This window comes from Pholcus phalangioides, unplaced genomic scaffold (assembly GCF_987345545.1).
Source record: "Pholcus phalangioides strain wild (caught in Gottingen) unplaced genomic scaffold, Ppha-v1.0 ptg000013l_1, whole genome shotgun sequence".
NCBI classification, from domain to species: domain Eukaryota; kingdom Metazoa; phylum Arthropoda; class Arachnida; order Araneae; family Pholcidae; genus Pholcus; species Pholcus phalangioides.
In genome coordinates, this window is record NW_028301606.1 from 21,853,790 (window position 1) to 21,872,850 (window position 19,061).

At 37.8% G+C, this 19,061-nt stretch overlaps 1 protein-coding gene across 1 annotated transcript in view; it reads right to left on the reverse strand.

Moving 5' to 3' along the window:
- Nucleotides 1-7,695: 7,695 nt before the first annotated feature.
- Nucleotides 7,696-19,061, reverse strand: part of LOC149078766 (uncharacterized) — a 38,524-nt gene continuing 27,158 nt past the window's right edge. Inside the window, exons 4-6 of the mRNA XM_089240876.1 lie at nt 16,724-16,849; nt 14,926-15,070; nt 7,696-14,182 (exon numbers count right to left, since the gene is read on the reverse strand). Coding sequence (XP_089097002.1) covers nt 11,988-14,182; nt 14,926-15,070; nt 16,724-16,849 — 2,466 coding nt within the window. The 3' untranslated portion in view covers nt 7,696-11,987. The remainder of the gene's footprint in view (nt 14,183-14,925; nt 15,071-16,723; nt 16,850-19,061) is intronic.

Genomic DNA, 19,061 nt, shown 5'->3' on the forward strand with positions numbered 1-19,061 from the left:
TAACGATATTAAGGGTCCGAAATCTGGCTAAAAATGGACTGCTCACTGAATCTACTGTTTCAACGATGTATTATAATAATTGGCGTGGGAATATAAATAAAATAAAGAAAATATATAGAAAAATAGTACGAATATAGAAAGAAAGTCCATGTCAATGAAAATGAAATAAGAAATTTACAATTCGGAATTAGTTCATAATCCCGAGCCAAATAATACAGTCGATCCGACTTATAGCGTTTTTCAAGACAATCATCATGAAAAAACGTTGTAAGTGGGAAGACGTTTTGATTAATTTCAACGAGTATTAGTGAAAGTAGGCCAACGAAAATAAGTTGCATCAAGTGGGAAAACGTACAGCGAGAATTTTATAAGCGGGATCCACTGCATAGAATGACGCCAAAAAAAAAAAAAAAGTGGTTGGAAGTCTCGTCATTCCGGGAATATTAGCGTTAAAGATTGATAATGTACAGTACTAGCTGTAATACCTGGCGCTTACCCGGGTTTTCTTCAATTACTGGGAGGATTGAAAAAATGACAAAAACCATTATAAAGGAATAAAATATTGCACATAATACTGGCAGCATTGAAGAAGTGACAAACCATTATAAAGGCAGATGCGTGTCTGAAACGCATTGCTAGGGAACCACGGTAACCAAAGTAAATATTCCGAAAGTGATTGTTGAGGCCCAGGAACCATTGTTGCCTGACAAATTTTTGCCCATTTCGGGCGTTTGCCCAGCTCTGACGAACTTTTAGCCTAACGTTCAATCCTGGTCCTGTTTCGTATATATGCAAAATTTGGTGACGATCGGTCTAAAATTGTAGATTTGTATAGAAAACACACAGAGACACAGATAATCAATTATATATATATACTAGCTATAATACCCGGCTCTGCCCGGATTTTCTACAATGAGGCTTTGCGGATCACGTGTGATTCCTTTTTCTTTGAGGGACATACAAACCGTGTCTAAGTTAACCAATATGGCGACTTCCTGCGCGAATCATGAAATAAAGAAATCTAGATTCAATGACGTAGAAATGAATATTTTTCCTTTTTTTAAAGGGTCGCTAGGTATTTCGATCCCCCTCGCGAACTTATCCATCTGCCTATTTCTACTTCAAAAAATGCTTAGTTAAAGCTGTGGAATTTCTTCGATGTACTTTACGGACCCATAATTAATTTTAAAACATCCTAAACTACATGAATTTATGCAGTTGAGTATGAAAAGACAATACGGAGACATTAATTTTCATGCTTGAGAAGATATAAATAAAAAGTTTAAATCAATGTTATTTCATGTTTACCCAACCCAAAAAAGTAGGTCCGGCTAATTACTTCATATTTAATCTCCTGGGCTTCGTATATCTCTAAGCGAACTCAATACTTCAAAAATCAAGAATTCAATACAATTAAAATTATTGATGTGGCAGGAAACCCCCCACTAAATTTCCGCATTTATACAGTGAAATTGGTAATTTTAACACTGATTTCTATGGGGATCATCCTTTGCCTGTTCCTCAAAGTGATGCTGATTCTGACGACTTTTGAAAAAGTGACAAACCATTGTAAAGGCATATACACGTCTGAAACTGAAATGCATTGCTAGGGAACCACGGTAACCAAAGTAAACATTGCGAAAGTGATTGTTGAGACACATAAAATAAACAGAATCCAGAAATAAATTTACTATGGGCATCGTTTTTTTGAATGGTTCAGGCTCATAAATGCAGTAGAAACATCGTATTAACCGATATTTCACTGTATCCGATTATTTTATAAATGGGCATAATTTATTGAAATAGTCAATTATTTTATAAATTAATGAGAAATTGATTTCTCAGAGAAAAAAAAACCGATAGAATACGAAAAAATAGAGAACCATACTTTATGGAAGTAAAATTGCAAAGTAATATTTAAAGCCATAGATAGATAAGTGACGCTGAAAAACAAAACTAATTTATTCAGATGCGCATGAAATCGAAACTTAGACTCGGAAAAAAAAAAAAATTCATCTATTGATCAAAATAAAAATTACGTTAATTTACGTTAATTGATATTTTTGACTGCGTGGAATTTCTCTATAATTGAGTTCAACTGTAATAAATTTTATCAAGGTAATAACATGTAACATAAATCTCTCCAAGAGAAGAGATTAAAATATTCCCATAATATTCACTAATTCAGAAATTAGTGTTTCACGTTAACAGCAGAGGACACTAGTAGCAACACTTTTTTTCTTGCAAGCGAATCAACGCCACATCAACTTTAAACATAACCATTCTTTCAATTTCTTAACCAAATTGCGCATAATTTTTAAAAATGATTACTGGTTACTTTTGACATGTTTGAGAAGTTTAAAAAAAAATCCTCCATTCCATCACCTACAATGAAGAAAGTCAGACTGGGGGCAATCGACCTGTTACGGCAGAGAAGTTTAAACTCAAGCCCTTCCACCTGGATGGCAATTGACCGAACCCATTAACATTAAGGGTTGAAAGTAAAAAAAAAATATTTTGTAGTTTCAATGCTGAAATCATCTAAGTTTTACAGAATATGGACTCTCTGAAATTCACGAATATACAGGGTGTTCTGCTAATGGATCGACAAACTCGGAGGGTTTTTAGTAGGCATCAAGAGGAACGAAAATTGCAATGGAACAATGAATGCGTTCGTAGGTTCGCTCACCATGTCTGACGTAAGCAACGTCGCGAAACGCATGCGCTGGGGTAGGATCACGCGCTGTGGACGACGTAAATTTTTTCTATTGCTGTAGTGAGCACGTGTAGCAGTTAGTTGTCTGTTTCACTGATTATCATGATGGCTGACTATACGAACGAGGAATACGCTGATATTCATCTGATTTACGGCCAAGCAGCTGGCAATGGGCGCTTAGCACAGCGGATGTACCAACAGCAATATCCGATGAGGCGTTGTCCGCACCATACTACCCTCGCCACAATCTATCGGCTACTACGGGAGACGGGGACCTTCCACCCCTATATATTCTAGAAACCTTGCTTCCACCCAGCACGGCGTGTTGCAGGGAGACCGCGCAATGTACGCACTCCTCAAATGGAAGAAACCGTGCTGCAACAGTTTGCCGATTCCCCTTCGACAAGTACACGAGCGGTTGCAGCTAAACTCGATGTTCAGCACACGGCGGTCTGGGATGTTCTGCATAGTGAAAAGACGTACCCCTTCCACATCCAGAAGGTAACAACTCCTAACCAACAGCGACTATCCCCGTCGTGCGCTGGATGCTTGACGTCACTACACATTCTAATCCAATTTCCTGTCGCTGTTTAATTTACTGATGAGGCCAGCTTCACGTGGGAAGGCATTGCCAACACATAATGCACACACATTGGCGAACGCAAAAGGGGGGGGGTTGGGGTTTTAACCACCCCCTCAAGCCGAGATTAGCGTTAGGAAAAAACGTAACCCCCCACCTGAGAAGAAAAAAAATTGAACACCCCCTTGAGAAAATTCTGTGCACACCTATGTGCACACATGTGGGCGATGAATAATCCCCGTGCCAGTGTACCATCGCTCACATGTGTGCACAAATCTAAACAGAGGTTTCGTGCCAACCTGTAAGCAAAGAATCCTCGGTGATTATCTCTTGCGACCGCACTTGCTGCCCGAATGCCTGAATGGAGTAACGTATCTTGTTTTTCTACAACACTTCCTCTTGGAATGCATATTGTGCCGGCCGCAGTGCAGCGAGTTATGTGGTTCATGCATGATGATGTCCCTGCACATTTATCCCGCGAGGTGCGTGATCACCTCGACGTTATATACCCAAGGAGGTGGATTGGACGCGCGGGACCCGTTGCTTGGCCTTCACGTTCATCGGATCTCAATCCGTGTGACTTTTTCCTATGGAGTCATCTTAAATCACTAGTTTATGCGACGCCTGTGTACACATCGGAGAATCTCATAGCGCGGATTTTCGTCACGGCGGCAGACATCAAAAGCATACATGGTAATTTCGAGCGCGTCTGGGAATCGTTGACGTCAGCGGCCGCCACTTCCAACAAATATTGTAATAATTAATCAAATAAATCTTTTTGATTAGTGTATTAGTGTAATACACTAATCTTTTTCTAGTTATTAGTGTACTTTTTGTCATTCCAGCGTGACGTCGAAACCTGCATGCGTTTTTCGCGATTTTCACCCTCTCAACGTGGTTTGCAACACCATGTTCCATTGCAATTTTTGTTCCTCTTGATGCTAACTAACAATCCTCTGAGTTTGTCGGACCATAACACCCTGTATAACAATACCGAAACCGGAATTTACGGTAGGAAAAATTCTAAAAAGGTGTTTCTACAAAAAAAAAAAAGTTTGAAAATAGGCAAAAAAAAGGCATTTATGGCATTTTGCCTGAACTTCCTAGCTCTAATTATAACATGCAAAATTCGCTTTATTTAATAGGCTTATTACTAGAACGGGTCAGCTGACCTTTGTTTCCCAAATGTGTAATAAGTCAGGAGGTTGTCAATTTTTTTTCCCTCCTATCATCATTTTTTTTCCAGGTTTGTGAATCATTTCTCGCATTAATGCCGGTCCGCAAGAATGAAAAGTTTGCATGAAAACACTTACATTAAACAAAACATCCTTATGCCTTCACAAGTGTGATTAACCTTATTTATTCTCTCTGTTTTTAATAACCTTTCAAAGAAAACCACTGAAAAAAAAAATCAGATTTTCTCGGGGACCAGTTTCATCAGAGCACAGGGTGCTGTGTGTGTGCCGGAGCACTTCCAGCTTCAATTCAGAAATCGAAATCTTCCACATGAAACATCAAGCCGAAGACCCACAGATCTAAAACACTTCCGACGCTGTGAAAAAGTATAGATGTGAGCAGAGGAGTATTTACAGGAGTGGGGGGGGGGGGGGCGTCTCTTAGCATTTTTTTTCATAATGAATTCACTTAAGGGGAAATCTGCTCTGGAGGGCCCGCCAAAGATCCCAGCTTAGGAGTACTGCTGCAGGATATGGGATGTGCGCATGATGCACGCGTATACCTTCACAGAAAAATGATAATGAAATATTATACACACACACGTTCATGAAATGCCACGCCTTCCGATCTGAATATCACCACAAATGAATGCGGATCTAATTCGGCAGCTTCCGAAAGAAATATGTGCGTCATCAATATCTGAATGAACGCTGGTGCACAAAATGCATAGTTTAACCACAAAATACATTCCCCCCCCCCCCCTCCGAATACAATTCTGGGTGTGTCTGATGAGATAATGGAAGGAGGAGTACCTCAACATATCATGGCTAGATATCGGGAAAAATTCGTTTCAACACCAGAATGTATATATGGGGGCAATTTCATTGGGCATCGGCCGGCTTGTTAGCAGTGCTGTCTTAATGCATGGGCACGGCCCGGGGTGCCTCTAGATAATGGGGGCCTCACAAAAATGAGATGTAGTCGAAATTTGCGAAGAGTATGTTATAAATTTACCTGGTAAGGCCTTGACCCGGGGCCCATGGTGCTATTGAGACGGCCGTGCATGTTAGCAGGCACATTGAAGAAGGAAAGATAAATACTGTATATATTTGCATATACACTGAAACTCGCTAGAAATACTCGGTTCTAACGTTAAATTCCTCTACAGCGATATTTTTTCAAATCTTGTCTGGAATTGCCTACAGTCTAATATTAAGCTTTTCTCGACACAACGATAACCTCTACTACGATAAGTACCTTATAACGATATTTTTTGAGATTTTAAAACTGCTCTACAACGATATTTTTTACATTTCACTCAAAATCACCTTCAATATAGTGTTCAATTCCTATGTAGTTTTTGTTCTTTCTAGGGTGTTTAATAACATCGGCATTTTCTACTTTCTTCCCTCCGGAAGTTGTTATGTATATCATATCACAGTTTGAAACAACTAACTATGAATTCTAATAATATTTTTTCTAGGTCCGTGGAGTATCTTTATCTCGAGGTTTCACTATAAATACTTATAATGCATTTTATGGTGGTACTAACAACGGCAATTCAGAAGAGATGTCAACACCACCATGAATTTGGAGGCGACTAATAATAATGTTACCCTTCCGATATAACGAGAACTCTTCTACAACGATATTTTTTCCTTGGTCCGCAAAGTACCGTTATATCAAGGTTGGTTTCACCGTAATGAGTAGGCTACAATTTTATGTAATAATACAATGTGGTAGTACAGTCATGGTTCCCTTTTCATCTGATTTTCACCCATGGCCCCCTTAAAATATCTCAGGACCACAAGGGGTACATATGGACCCAGGTTGAGAACCACTGCTCTATATATATTGTACATTTATTAATTTAACAAATTCTTCACTTTTTTTCCTATGAAGATTATACGCACCTGTTTCGATCTAATATTCACTGGTTTCACAAGTAGAAAAAAAAAAAAACCCGTACGTTTGATTGATTTATCTGCCAAAAAATTAATGAGTTCGAAATCAAATTCATCAATAATCTTTCTTACGGCCGAAATTAATGTCACAAAAGTGGGACTAATAAATATACGTATAATGATTTTACAGCCTCTCTAATGGAGTTTTTAACCCCCTTTCTTCTTTTTGCTGAGAATATAAGAAAATTATGTTTATACTTAGTAAAAATTGAAAGAAGGAAAAAAAAAAATCGAGTTATTTTTTTTGGGCTGCCAAAAAGAGCAATTGTGCAAATTTGAAATACTTTCAATGTGGACGTATTAGCTGTAATCAAAAGGAGTCAATCGATTCAAATTATAGCGTTATTAGTGATTATTAATTCATAGAATATAAATTTTTTAAATTATTTCTATACTGTTATATGATCTACTAAATGCGAACTTTTTTTTAGTAGATATAGGAGAATTGTGTGTGCAACAAACAAGAAAGGCAACCAGTAACACGATAAAACAATCATCTTCACGTTAAGTACGCAACACATGCATAACATTTTCGGGATCCACCAATTCATTAGAAATTCTTCAGAGGGATGTTTATAAGGTGTATGTGTTGTACAGTAGTTGTAGAAAAACATACGACACAAAAGTGTCTGAGATAAATTTATTGATTTTTCCCCTCAAACAAGAAGTTACCAACCTCTTTCCATTTCGTATTAATCTTTCTAGTAAAATTTAGAAATTGAATAGATATGATCCAAGAAATTTCAAAATTCACCAAAAAAAACTGTTATTCGTAAGAAATCATTTTTTTTTTTTGTAGATTGCCCTGGCCGCGATAGTCTACCGGAACAATTCACATCAACGGCATTTCTCGCACGACTAAACATGCTGTGGTTCCTCCCCGAGACTATTGATCAAGGTGGTTTAAAGGTGACACTTTCCACTTGGTATTCTCTTCTCATCCCCCCCCCCCAAATGCATTTACTCAGAACATTTTGCCAACACATAAACTGAAATCACATTTTTTTCTTTGTTTGAATTTTAAAATCCGTGTATTTTTACACATATATTCGATTATTACTGCCTTATTTTGTTCCATTCCCACAGGTTGCGATGAATATGATCAAACTTGAAATATATTATTTTCATAAAGAAGAATGATCCCACCATCTCTCCCCCAGAAAAAAAAACACGCAAATACAGGTACGACTCAAAATTTTTAGTTGGAAATATAGAAAAAATTAAAATAAAGAGTTTTGCATCGAATAAAATGTACATCATTGGAAAATTAAAAATGATTTTTATTACACATTAAATCCATCCACTGTATAACAAACATCATTGGAAAAACATTGAAAACAAAATGTATATATAATATACCATATAAAACAATAGTATACACGTGGATCATGTTGTTTAATGGACGGCATCATTCAAAAACTGGAGTATCAAGAAAACCCTGAAAATTTTAAGTATTAAGAAAAAGTCTCATTCAACAACATTACAGGGAAGCAACACATACAACGTGTTTTAAATCTCAGTATAATTTGCATTTGTCTCAGTGAATGAAAAATGGGAGTGAAAATTCGAATTTATCGGTGGAATTTTGTTGATGAGTGATCTGATACGGAAGCGTGATTTCACTACTTTCTAACGGCATACCTATGAATCTTAATATTCAAAGAGAGATTATTGGTCCTTGCGCCAATCAATTTAAAATCCAATCCAATCCAAAGAGAGATGATTAAGCAGCAATGCAAAAGAATTGAGTGTCAATAATTAATTACAGCGATCAATAAAATTTCAAAAATGACAATGATCACATTGGTCCGGCTTGATTAAAAAAATTACCACTACAACATACGCACTCACACAATAACCGAGAAATATACTCAATGTCTTTCAACATTGAACATTCCCTTCATAAAAAATAAACAATTTTGTTAATATTTCCTCTTCAAGAAAATATTTCCCACATAAAACAATATTCTCCTCCTACAAAATGACTTTAGAACTAAAAAAAATACAAAAATAATTTTCAAAATATTTTTCTCAACTAAAACAAGAGCCAAGTCGTATATATATGAGTATAATTGAATGCACACACAAGGGTGCTCCACTAATAGCAATGCCTATGAGATAGTTTAATTGAAAAAAAAAAGAACAACTAAAACTTTGATGTATCAAAATAAATTTAGAAATCTCATTCTGCTTCAGCAAGCTGAATGATTCTTTTAGAATGATGTGTAATTATTTTCACGGAATGCAACTAAAATTTAGGTAATAAAGTTATATAAAACACTCTCTTGATTCCTTTGATCAATCCGTTGCTTTTCTTTGAAACAATAGTAATAAGTATAATTGCCGATGTGTACTTTCCGAGACGTTATTGATATATCCGATAGATTCTATTTTGATTCTGGACGGAAAAAATTACATATATTTATCTGTCAAAAACAGCCTCCTTTATAATTAAAAAATATACATATATCAGAGCAATTACAATGTGCGTATACCGTTTTGATTTTATTAAAAATGTATTTTTTTTTATGCTTGAAGACAGTACAGTATTTAATCTCCAATGCATTAAACATCTAATTTTGATGGTAGTTGTTGTATTTAACCATCAAAAATGCATTTGTTTTGGCCTGTGAGGGCCTCTTTCTACCAGGGCAACAAAAAATATGGAGGGGGGAGGGGGGCATTCATTGAACTAGCAGAACATTCAAGTTGAAATAGAAGAAATAGATCTCAAAAGCTGGTGTTATTATTTACACATGGGAAATGAAAAAAGGGGAGCAGGTTTCCGTTCTTTCTTCTTTTCCCAGTTACCAATTCCCTATGTTTGTTAAGGCGCGTACACATTAGTGATCGGATCTTGCAATGAAAGCATTCGCAATTGGTTGTTCGGTAATTTGTACGGTGTTGTGAACGATTCTTGAGCTGATTGAACTGGACCCACCTGGAATCAGTTTTTTAAACGAACACAAAGGAAAGAAAGAAACACAAAGGAAGTTTGTGTACCTACGAGCGGATTAGAACCGCTGCAGAGGGTCGTTCGTTGCAAGATCGGAGCGCTAATGTATATGCGCCTTTAACTATACGTTTCTTAATTATCAAACCACAGTAAGGAAAACGAACCAAAGAAGAGTTGGGAAGGATGGCAGAGCTGGAATGTATATTTCTTTTATTTACAAGGGAAGAGATATCTTGTTCCTGATTGTATTTGGGGGGGGGGGGGGTTAAGCCATTGATAGAGCCGATGATTCGTGCCCAGCGTACTTTTCATTTGGTCTTTGCCCAATAGAGAAAAATCTCCAAAGGTGTTTACTTATTGAAAGGCACCATTGCAAGCTCTACATGTTTTTTTAAAAACATCAGTGTTTTTAACTCTATGTTCCGGTTTATATTTGAGTATACATGGCAAATGCATGGTCAAAAAACCCAATTTCAATTTTTTTTTTTTGGTACTGTATGCATTTTAGAAAGCACACACACATCTAGTATAATTTTAGTACAAAATATGGCTATATAAGTGCAATACTTTTTTATCTGAAAAGAGTCGATTCCTTGTTAGTATAATTTTCTGCTGGAATTTTATGTGTTCAGAGATTCATAAAATTACACCAAATTGAGGGAAATAAAATCCAAGGTAAGAGCTGTTCAACTTTGCAAACAAAATTCTACCTTTATAACATAACAGTAAAATGAAGGAAATTTATATTACTATATTTTACCCTTAATTGGTCATTGTAACTAATTAAAAATACACTCTCTCTACTTAGTTAAATAGCAATGTTGATGTACTGTTTCAACTAAAAATATGATAAATGCACTCACACACATTTATATCCATATTGGTAAAAAAAATTCAGTGCATTTTTATATGGTGAACGTAAATTTTGTACAATGGAAATAAAAAGAAAAACATTGAGGCAGAGATAAATTTGTAAATAATCTATGTTTTTTACAAAAATATATGAGGAATGGTTCATTTTCAAACAGTAAAAATAGTAATGCTGTTGACATAAATCTTTGAATTTTTTTAAAGCATAAAAACTTCTTATTTAAAAAAAGAATAACTAATTTTCTCAAAATTCTTTTTTTTAAATCGGAACAATTTTAGAACTTTCAACGATTTAAGGTTAAAACTTGATGAAAAATGCATTGAACATTGAGTATTTCAAAAAGAGAAAAAATTAAGTTTAGAGTAATAACCATGAAACTGAAAGAATTCAACCCTTTTCTTCCCCCATTCATAAACCCTGATCACTACTATAAAAGTAACTTATATTGAAAAAAAACCATCAACTGAATGTGTACATCATATGTAATGATGTACACAGCATGCTTGTATGGTTTATGTGTACATCATATGTACACATAAACCATACAAGCTAATTAAGTAAAAAAAATAACACAGAAATTTTTTTGCCATCGGCAAATTTCAAAACAAAAACATGAACAAAATAATCCTCTCTGTAAACCAATCTTTTTTTTCGAGAACTCAAACCACACAGGAAAAACTCTTTTCGATCAAGAGTTTGAAAAAATACGTTATTGAAGAATATTAACACACAACAAAATTACAAAAGTAATATTAAGATACTGTATAATAGTAAGTAATTACAAGTCAGAGCATCAAGCCTGAAATAACACAAAACACAAAATTGACATTATGCCAAATAAATTAGTAGAAATTTTACAGGAAAAATGTTTCTAAGTAATAACATGGAAAAAAAATAACACTTTTTATAATTCATGTAAATAACATATTCCCAAAGCATCCGCGATGAGAATACTACTACTTCACCAGACACCAACTCTGACCATATCACTACATTGCAATGAGATGGGTTGGAAATGAAGGTGCTGTCTATCGGTGGTCACCTCAAGCTCGTCAGGGAAAATATCTTATCTATATCCTCCCTCGGATTTGAACCTGGAACCGCGACGGCGGTAGATAAGCATCTTACCACCACGCCACTCAGGCACCCAAAGCGAATATTAGCCATAGAATACTAACAACTGTAGTGAAGTTTTACGTTTGAAATTTCAATTAAAAGAGAAATCAAAATACAGATTGATGAAAGAACAATTTTTTTTTAGCTATACAAAAATGCCTAATCAACAAAAGCGTGCCAGGTGATGATGACAACGATGCAGTTATTTCTTTAAAAGTTTGTTGTACTCATCGTACGCACAAATCACAAAGCGAACTATTTTCCACTCATCACTGATGCTGGAAAATCACACTAATGGAATCGATCATCTTTCGTCCTTGATAACACTTAACAATTGTTCGTTCAACTTCACTGGTTCATTTCATTCAATGAAAACCCTTTCTACAATCAAATAAGAGTAAATGATACACGAATACCCATAAAAACGGGGGAATCAAAACCCCGGTATAATTCAAATCAAAATAAAATATGATGTATCACAGCACTCTCGCTCACAAATATTATTCACTTATTCCTTTCTGTACTCGGATAAAATGGTTGTGCCGACAATACAATCAACTGTAAAAAAGTACTGTATGATGTACGGAAATGATGAAATTGGACGAAATTCATTTTCTGACTTGCCTGTAATTCGTCGGTGGGACACAATTAGCGCTGTCGTAAGTAGAGATGAGGACAGTTTTTGAGTAAGGCTGAGGATCCGGGTGATTCCTGATCCTTGCTCGGCCAGAGGAATCCGTAGTCGTTACCTGGACCCCTGGCTTTTGGTAAGATGAATAGTAGACGTCATTGCCATTCACCGGCATCGGGGAGCCTCCTCCGGAGGTCTTGTCATCCTTCATCATCCATGGCTTCGATGCCACGTTGTTTCTCTGCCTTGACGGTTGTTGGAACGGATTTATTTGAGTGAACATTCCGGCAGGGTTGGCAGCTTTTCTTATTGCCTGGTGATACGGGGGCGGTCCATTCCGCCTAACCTCCTCTTCCGGTATAGTCCTTTGACGCGGTGGAGGTTGATTCTGGTAGTTCATACCATGTCCCTGTGGGTAAATTGGCGGAGAAAATCTGATGCGCGGGTCATCTGGTTCTGCGATAGATTGGTTCATGTTCGGGTAGTGAGGAGAAGCGTTCCTGGGACTACCCATATCGTGCCTGACCCCATAATACGAGCGGTCGGAGGAGGCCCTACTATGGTTTTGAACGGCGTCTTCTATGATGACATGCTGAGGACTCGCGTATGGAGCAGACTGGTAATGGTCTGGACTTTGATAAGGATTTTCGTGATGGACTTGGTAAGACTCAGCTCGAGATGCCCCTGCTGACTTCACGGACAGTTTAGGCGAATGGACGGAGTTCATCACGACTCTTTCGATACGTTTCTCTCTGCTAGCCATCTGGGAGAGGGACGGATTCTGATAGTGTTGAGTCCTGTTCGGAACCTGACTTTCTCCAGGGTTACGCTCGGATGCGACACCGCGAGGTGGAAGACTGATACTCGGAGACTCCGTCATGTTACGCTGCTGTTCTCTGGCCGCGTAAGTGTTGTTGTTCACTTCCACTGGATTCGTGAGGCGTTTGATGATTCTCTGTTGGCTGACATTCATGTTGGAGGACTGCACTTTGTCTTTGTTAGCGTCTGATATGTCAGCATCAGTGTCCTGGATGGAGCCATTTTTATTCACGACTTCCTCCACGTCGTTTAGATCTCCCAGAGACGACGATCTGCGCCTGTTCTTGTTCCGCCTCCTCTTCGTTTCGTGGTCCAAAGAATCCCCAGAGACCACCGAATCATCATCTGCGACGCTGTCTTGAGGAGGCTGAAATTTGGCGGCATTTTCGGAAGGATTGGTGTCTCTGTTCTTCCAGGATCGATACGAATTCGACGATTCCCTGTCGGAATCAGCGTCTCTGATGCTCTGGTCTAAATGCCACATAGCGTTCGACGCTTCTGTCAGAAAATGAGATTTTCTGTTGTTATTATTCTTGGAATCATTTGCGTTATGTACTTGTGCGGTGGTACGAACCTCACTTATTTCCCTGTCGATAGCACTGTTCTCATTGTACGAGGAGGAATATATCGGTTCCTTCTGCTGCCTGACAGATGATCGGTTGTTACCGGGATTGCCACCGGTATCCCGTGATTTTCGGTTGCCGTTCGAACTGGAAACGTTACTTGAGTTGTCAGATTTGTCCTCGTCCACTGACGACACACTGCTCTTCGGAGGCTTTTCCGATGACGTCGAAGATTTTTGATCATTTTTAAGGGCATTTTCTCCAGCTGACTTCGAGTCACAAGGGTCGTTCTCGAGAGTATCCTCGAACCTTTTTTCCCACTGGAGTCCACTTTTATGCAAGGCTCCTTCCGAAATCACATTGGCCAACATCTTCTCGTTCAAGGATCCTGTGGTTGATATCATCACAGACGCCGTGGTTCTATCTTTCTCCTCCAATCGAGTGTCGGAGTTTTTGAAATGGGCAGCGAGTTTATGAGCAGCAACGCCGACACTTTGCGATCTCCTTGGTCCGAAACCTGGTGAGGGAAAGGTATCCTTATCGATCTGGGTTAGGTCGTCTATGCTCTGGCTGCGGTACAGAGGGTGGAACAATTTTTGTCCGCCACCGCTAAAACTGCCGGAACCCAATCGCTTGGATTGCGAAGGAGATGTCTGCATGTCACGTGATTTCTCGGGTGTGCGTTCCAGTTCAAGTTGGACGTCATAAGGGGAGGCATAGCTGAGGATTGTGAGAGCGTCTTCGTATACGATGTTGGTGAAAGACACCGTGACATTGATTATCTTGTCACCTGCAAATAAACAAAAAACTAATGGTGACATTATTTTGACATAATTTTCATCTTAGTTGCCACAAAAAATTCTACCCAGAATAATCTGCGAAATAAACTATTCATCAATTTTTCAGTGGAATTTCTCTGTAACTGACACCAATGGGACTTAAAAATTTGTCATCTAACGGGGAGTGTCCGCTAATAGGCAATGAATGAAATATGCAATACATTGAAGCTCAAGTTCATGATTGGTCATTCCCATTGATTACCAAATGAAAAATGTGCTCCCCACAGGAGGTTCCACTATAATATTGCGCTCATCTTCACATGAAAGTATTTATAAAAAATAAATAAAATCATAGGTTGAACTTGTTGCATAGACCATCATTATCCAATTATCATTCAGTAAATATTTAGAATGATCCAGAGGCATACCAGAGGGATCGACCTTTATAGGGGGGTACAAAAGGTTTAAAAGGGGGCACAGATTATTTTCCAGAGAAATTTTGAGTTACTAAACTTCAAAAAGCATTTAAATTAATAGAAACAGATTAAAATCGCATATAAAGGCGTTTTCTTTAGAAATTTTAATTTGATTTTACAGATATATATTTGAAATTATTCTATATTTCTGATCATCTTCGGGGGGGGGGGGAGCACGAGTCCCCTGTACCTCCTCCCTGCGTACGCCTCTGGAATGATCGTGACAACCTTTCGATAGAATAGTTAAGAAGCATTAGAGAGAAAATTTTTACACGAACCAGCTTTAATCTTCCCAGACTCACTGGCTGGTCCTCTATGCAAGACATCCTTCACGAGAATTCCATCTCGCATGTTTCCACATATATTGAAACCCAGTCCAGTAAAGTCGTGACCTTTCAAAGACACTACTGTCCTTTCGGGTTCCTGCAAAGCACGAAAGAGTAAAAAAAAATCAGTACACAGTATTAAACTACTTGATCAAATAAAGGAGCCAAACATGTCTGATCAAGAATATATTTTATACGTAATAAATGATTGAGCAACAAATAATAACATTCATTAAAAAAGCACGAGGGCTTATTAACCCTTTAAGCGGCACAGCAGAAACCACCCAATTCCCTTTCGAAATGCCATATCTCTTTTAATGAAGTAAGCTTTGTTCTCCAATTTTCAGCAGGTGCAAACTAAGGGTGTAAAGGAAATTGTTCCATTGAGAAATCAACTTTACAAAATATCTGGGGTTGTCTATGCTCCTTAAAAGCCTCTAAATAAGAGACTTTTTAACGGGGGAAGATATCTCGCCAATGTGGCGCTTGAAGGGTTAAATGAGTATAGAGAAGTTCATATATCTAAGAATCACTTTAAAAGCTGACATCTCCACAGATCGAAGAAGCAATGAAAAATCCCTCTTATAAATCTCTTTGCTCATTCTCAATCAACTGAAATTGCTCTGGATGGACGCATTGAGCAAGGAACCAGTACTTTTCAACTGCAGTTAAAATCAAGTATTGGAAAAGGTCGTTTTATGGAAGTCTCTAGTAACAAAATGAGAGGTGCGATATTTGCACGCCTAGAAAACTGTTTTTCCAGCTTTTATTCACATTTTGATAACGGGGGGGGGGGAGGAGACGTTGCTTGAAATTAACAGTCCACCCCCCCCACTTTTTTCCTTTGGGGTAGTATAGTAATATGCGTACTGCATAAATAATATAAAAAGATAGAATATTTCTCTTCCTCAGTTTATTGTTCTCGGGATTTGGAGGCGGAGGAGCACTATCACCTACACGAAATCAGAAAAAGTCTTCTCCTTATGAAAAAAAAAAAATCGTGCCATTCTAATGAGGATCTGGTTATTCCCACTGTGCCAGTTGCAATGTGGATCAGTAAAATTAAAAAATTGGTATAAAACTGCTGAAACGGTAAAAGGGGGTACCCGAAAATTCTTCCCATCCCTCCATCGAAACACTTCTAAATTTTCATGATCTTCTGACGGATAGTCGGGGCTGAAGACAGTTTGGAACCGGGGATCTTTGATTATGGACACCCTGTTTTTGAATCTTTTACTCTTGAGATTTTAATTGATAGGTGATTCCATAATTCCCCTTGCCGCATTTTACTGGAGAACCGTCGATCCTAGAGGCATACTTCCATATAGGAAAACTATCCAAATAACGTTTAGAACTCAGATATTTCATCCATATTGCAAGGATTAATTATAACTATTAAAATAAGAAAACTAAATTTCTATATGGACACCCTGTCATCAAAAACCCAATTAGAAAGTTGTTGCCCTATCTCTCCTGAGGCCAACAAAAGAAATTGTAAGTGAAATATTTGCTGAGACATTCCCATTCAAAAATACGGAGAAATGTTGGGAAAGAACAGCGTAAAAGAGGGAAAGAAGCGTTGGCCGTTAGTTTCTGCTGTTCTTTCTTCCAATTTTTCTCCGTTTTTTGAATGCATTAAAATAAAACTATTGCGAAATTCAATTTGAAGGAGAAAATACTACACAAAAGATGAATGTCACGATAGAAAAGCATAATTTATAAGCACAATCAATCTCAGTCGAGGTCATACCGCTGCGATGCACGTATCATCCTGGGCACGTTGTTTCTTACTCTGGCCTCCTCCACCGCCACCAAATATGAAATGATGACCTCGGCTCGATCTCGACTTCTTACCCTTTGTCGATAGGTCTGATTGCTATACATCGAAAAAAGACACATGAACTGCGGTTATGAAAATGAAATAAAATATTAGGGAGGGGAAAAATAAAACACGGTTTTCACATTTCCGGTAATCATAAATTATTATGATATATCATCATAAACATGTTTTGCCACTTAAAATAACACTCGTTTTTTTCCTAATACTGTACGTAGAAGAAGAAAAAATATCGCTGAATTACAGAAATAAATAAATAATAAAAGTCGAATATCCACGAGTGAATTTCATAAGATTTTCAAAACATCAATGGATAAAACAACTACCTTATTAAGTTGTTTGTACAGTAATTGTGTAATTATATAATTTGAATAACTCATTGTGCTTTTTCCATACTTTTTCATGATCTCTCTTTTTTTAATGAAATTAACAAAGATATTGAAATGACTGATACTAACAGATAGTTAATAAACCGGATCTTATTTTGAGTTCCAGTAATAGATCTCTGTGCCCGAGTGGCATGGTGGTAAGATGCTCGTCTACCATCATGAAAGTCGTTGTCAGGGTCCTGGGTTCGAACCCAAGGGAAAATATAGATAAGATATTTTCCCTAACGAACTCGAGTCGACCACCGGTAGACAGCGCCTTCACTTCCAACCCATCTCACTAATGGCAGTAAATTGCGATATGGCCAGAGTTGGCGTTTAGTGAAGTAGTAATAGATTTCTGAATGAAATCTCGTTTAATAACAATAGATGAACATTTTTAAACCTGTCTTCAAACTGGAACTTGAAACGCAGGCCGAAAATTTCTATCATCTGCTAGAATATTATAGTCAGACATCGTTATATGAAGTTATACACGCGTCACAACACGTTTTTCCTTTCTTTAAAACCGAACACAGCCCAGGCTCTATCGGTTTTAGCCAATTTCAGTCATGCCATATAATGAATACACGTTACCACCGGGGACCGAATAAAAATGACTACATAGCGAGGTGACTTGATACGGTTTGATTTGCTGTTAGTGCTGGCAGAAAACTCTAAAAACCAACGTTATAAGCGTTAAACCGTTAAAACTTAAGGACGTTATACTAATGTCTGTCTCATGAACCTCACATCCCACTACACCAAACACTAACTCTGGCCATATCGCTATATTGCAATTGATTGCCATTAGTGAGATGGGTTGGAAATGAAGGCACTGTTTATCGGTGGTCACCTCAAGCTCGTTATGGAAAATATGTTATCTATATCCTGTCTTGGGGTTGAACCTGGGACCCTGACATCAACCTTCACTGTGGTAGACGAGTATCTTACCACCACGACACTCGGGCGCAACCTCACACCCTGGAGCTCGTCCACTACGCCGGAACCCAGGCCAGGATTTCTCACGGAGCTTCTGTATAATAAATTTATAATACTCGAATAAACTAAAAAATACTAAAATTCATTCTGGACGTCCGGGCTGTCTTTCCCACAGGGGAAGGGGCATGGTCTGTCTGGTGAGAGACGTAGAGTGTAATCTAGATTAACCGGGGGAAAGTGGGGTCTAGACTTCGATAAAGAGAATTTCCGTTCTATATAGAAATATATGATAGTTCATTAGCTGAATGGATGCTATTGCATTCAGTATGGACGGTAATTTTATGAGATTCCTTCCAATGGTCGAGAGAGAGAAGGAGGATTTTCTATAAGTAAAACAGCCTTTATTGTTGAAAAATTTTGACTTCAATACATTTTTTTTAACATGTGGCAGAAACTCTTCACAAAACACACTTTAAGAGAATGCTTCAATTCGCCCACCCTGATTCCCGATGAGGATAAGTGTAACAGATAATGGTGGAGCGGTGACATAAGAAATATATTTAGTTATTGATTATCTATTATCCTATCACCGATGCCCCACAGAATTATCAAGGGGTTAAAAACTTCTTTTAGTATTACAAACAGAAAGCGAATGTGAGCTGGTCCCCAATTTGAAAAAGTCTCTGCACGGAGAGCAAGCAGACCTTCAACACTATACTTATATAATGCGAAGCTTCAGGCACTTTCCATTTTCCATTGGAAATATGGAAGTTGGATGGCAGTACCAGCAAGAAAACGGAACAAGCACAACTCTCACAACATAAATACTTTAAGGATACACAATACACCCAGAACACATGTTGTGATACGTACCAATTCGTTAGAAATTCTTCCAGAGGAGTGTTTACGAATTGCATATACGTTAAGTACAGCGCCGGATTTCC